General features: G+C 58.7%; 1 protein-coding gene across 1 annotated transcript in view; it reads left to right on the forward strand.

Annotated features, from left to right (window-relative positions):
- The first annotated feature begins 598 nt into the window (after positions 1-598).
- ARHGAP31 (Rho GTPase activating protein 31) overlaps positions 599-1,292 on the forward strand; it is a 113,065-nt gene continuing 112,371 nt past the window's right edge. Inside the window, exon 1 of the mRNA XM_008582082.1 lies at positions 599-698. Within this exon, the coding sequence (XP_008580304.1) occupies positions 599-698 (100 nt within the window). The remainder of the gene's footprint in view (positions 699-1,292) is intronic.

A 1,292-nucleotide genomic window follows, 5' to 3' on the forward strand; every position in this document is an offset into this window, starting at 1 on the left:
CTGCAGAGCGGCAGAGCGGCTCTCAGGAGCGCGCGTTCTCTCCCCCAGCCCGCACTCCCAACCCACCCACCTACTTCCTCCGGCTCCACACACACGCACAAGCACAGAGCTGCCAAAAATTTCCACCCTCCGCCCCCTCCCTCGCTGACTTCCTTCCAGCGTTTCCTGAGCTGGATGATCCTAGGATTTGTAAGACAGGAAAAAAGGCAGGCGTGAGGGCGGGCAGGAGACAGGATGCTTGTTTTTCGCCTCACCACAGCCGTCTGAAGGCAGCACCGCGGGCCCCGGGCAGAGGACCCGCCGCAGCCCTTGGGCTGTCCCCTCGCCCCTCGCCGCTGCCCTTTCCCCCCGCGCTCGCGTCCTCTCACGGGCGCTTAGCAGAAGCGGAGGAAAGCCACCCGCGGACACCGCAGGAGCCTGTGAAAGTCCCCGGGACTCCAAGTGAGGAAGTGGACCCCATGCGCGGTGCCCCCCGCCCAGGTGCCTCTGCTCGCCGATGCGGCCCCCCAGAGCCGCGCTGCAGCGGGTGATCTAACCCGGAGACCATCCAAGCAGAGGGGAGGGCGAGACGGAGGGGCAACCTCTTTGGGACTAACTCATGAAGAACAAGGGTGCCAAGCAGAAGCTGAAACGCAAGGGAGCCGCCAGTGCGTTTGGCTGTGACCTGACGGAATATCTGGAAAGCTCGGGACAGGATGGTAATGTGCCTTCGCCCTTTTCCGCCCTTTTTTTGTTTGAGGGAGAGATGGACTCTCTTGGGTTGTTTTAGATTCAATTCACAAGTTAATGTATTCCAGGCCTGTGCGCTCATTGTACTTTTTTTTTTTTAAAGAATATATGATTCTTAATATGCACAGCTCTGCCACCCCGACGTGCAGAGGCTGTCAGTCCTTCCCTCTGTCTCACACAAGCCGTTAATGGGCGGTGCTGCTCCAAGTTTAACCGGCCACCTCCAGGACTGGGGATGGGAGCTGAAGAGGTCCTGATCCTCAACTTGGGATATGGGAAGGGAGGGACGAGGGGCGGACATGTCGTATGGCGATCGGTGGGCTTCCCTGGGTACATAATTATGACCTCCTTAGCTGTCCCTCCTGGGCTCTCCAATTTCATCCACTCACATCTTTTTTTCTTAATGTGCTAGAAGGCTGTGGGGGTGGGGTGGGGATCCTAGCTGGGGGAGTGGTTGCACAAACATTTTCTGAATTTCTGAGCTGATGCCAAATATATAGCACCTCCTCCCCACCCCCTACCCCTGTTTCCAACCACACACACCCCCCCCCCCCCCCCCCCCC

The sequence above is a fragment of the Galeopterus variegatus genome, unplaced genomic scaffold (genome assembly GCF_000696425.1).
Source record: "Galeopterus variegatus unplaced genomic scaffold, G_variegatus-3.0.2 Scaffold2516, whole genome shotgun sequence".
Classification (NCBI taxonomy): domain Eukaryota; kingdom Metazoa; phylum Chordata; class Mammalia; order Dermoptera; family Cynocephalidae; genus Galeopterus; species Galeopterus variegatus.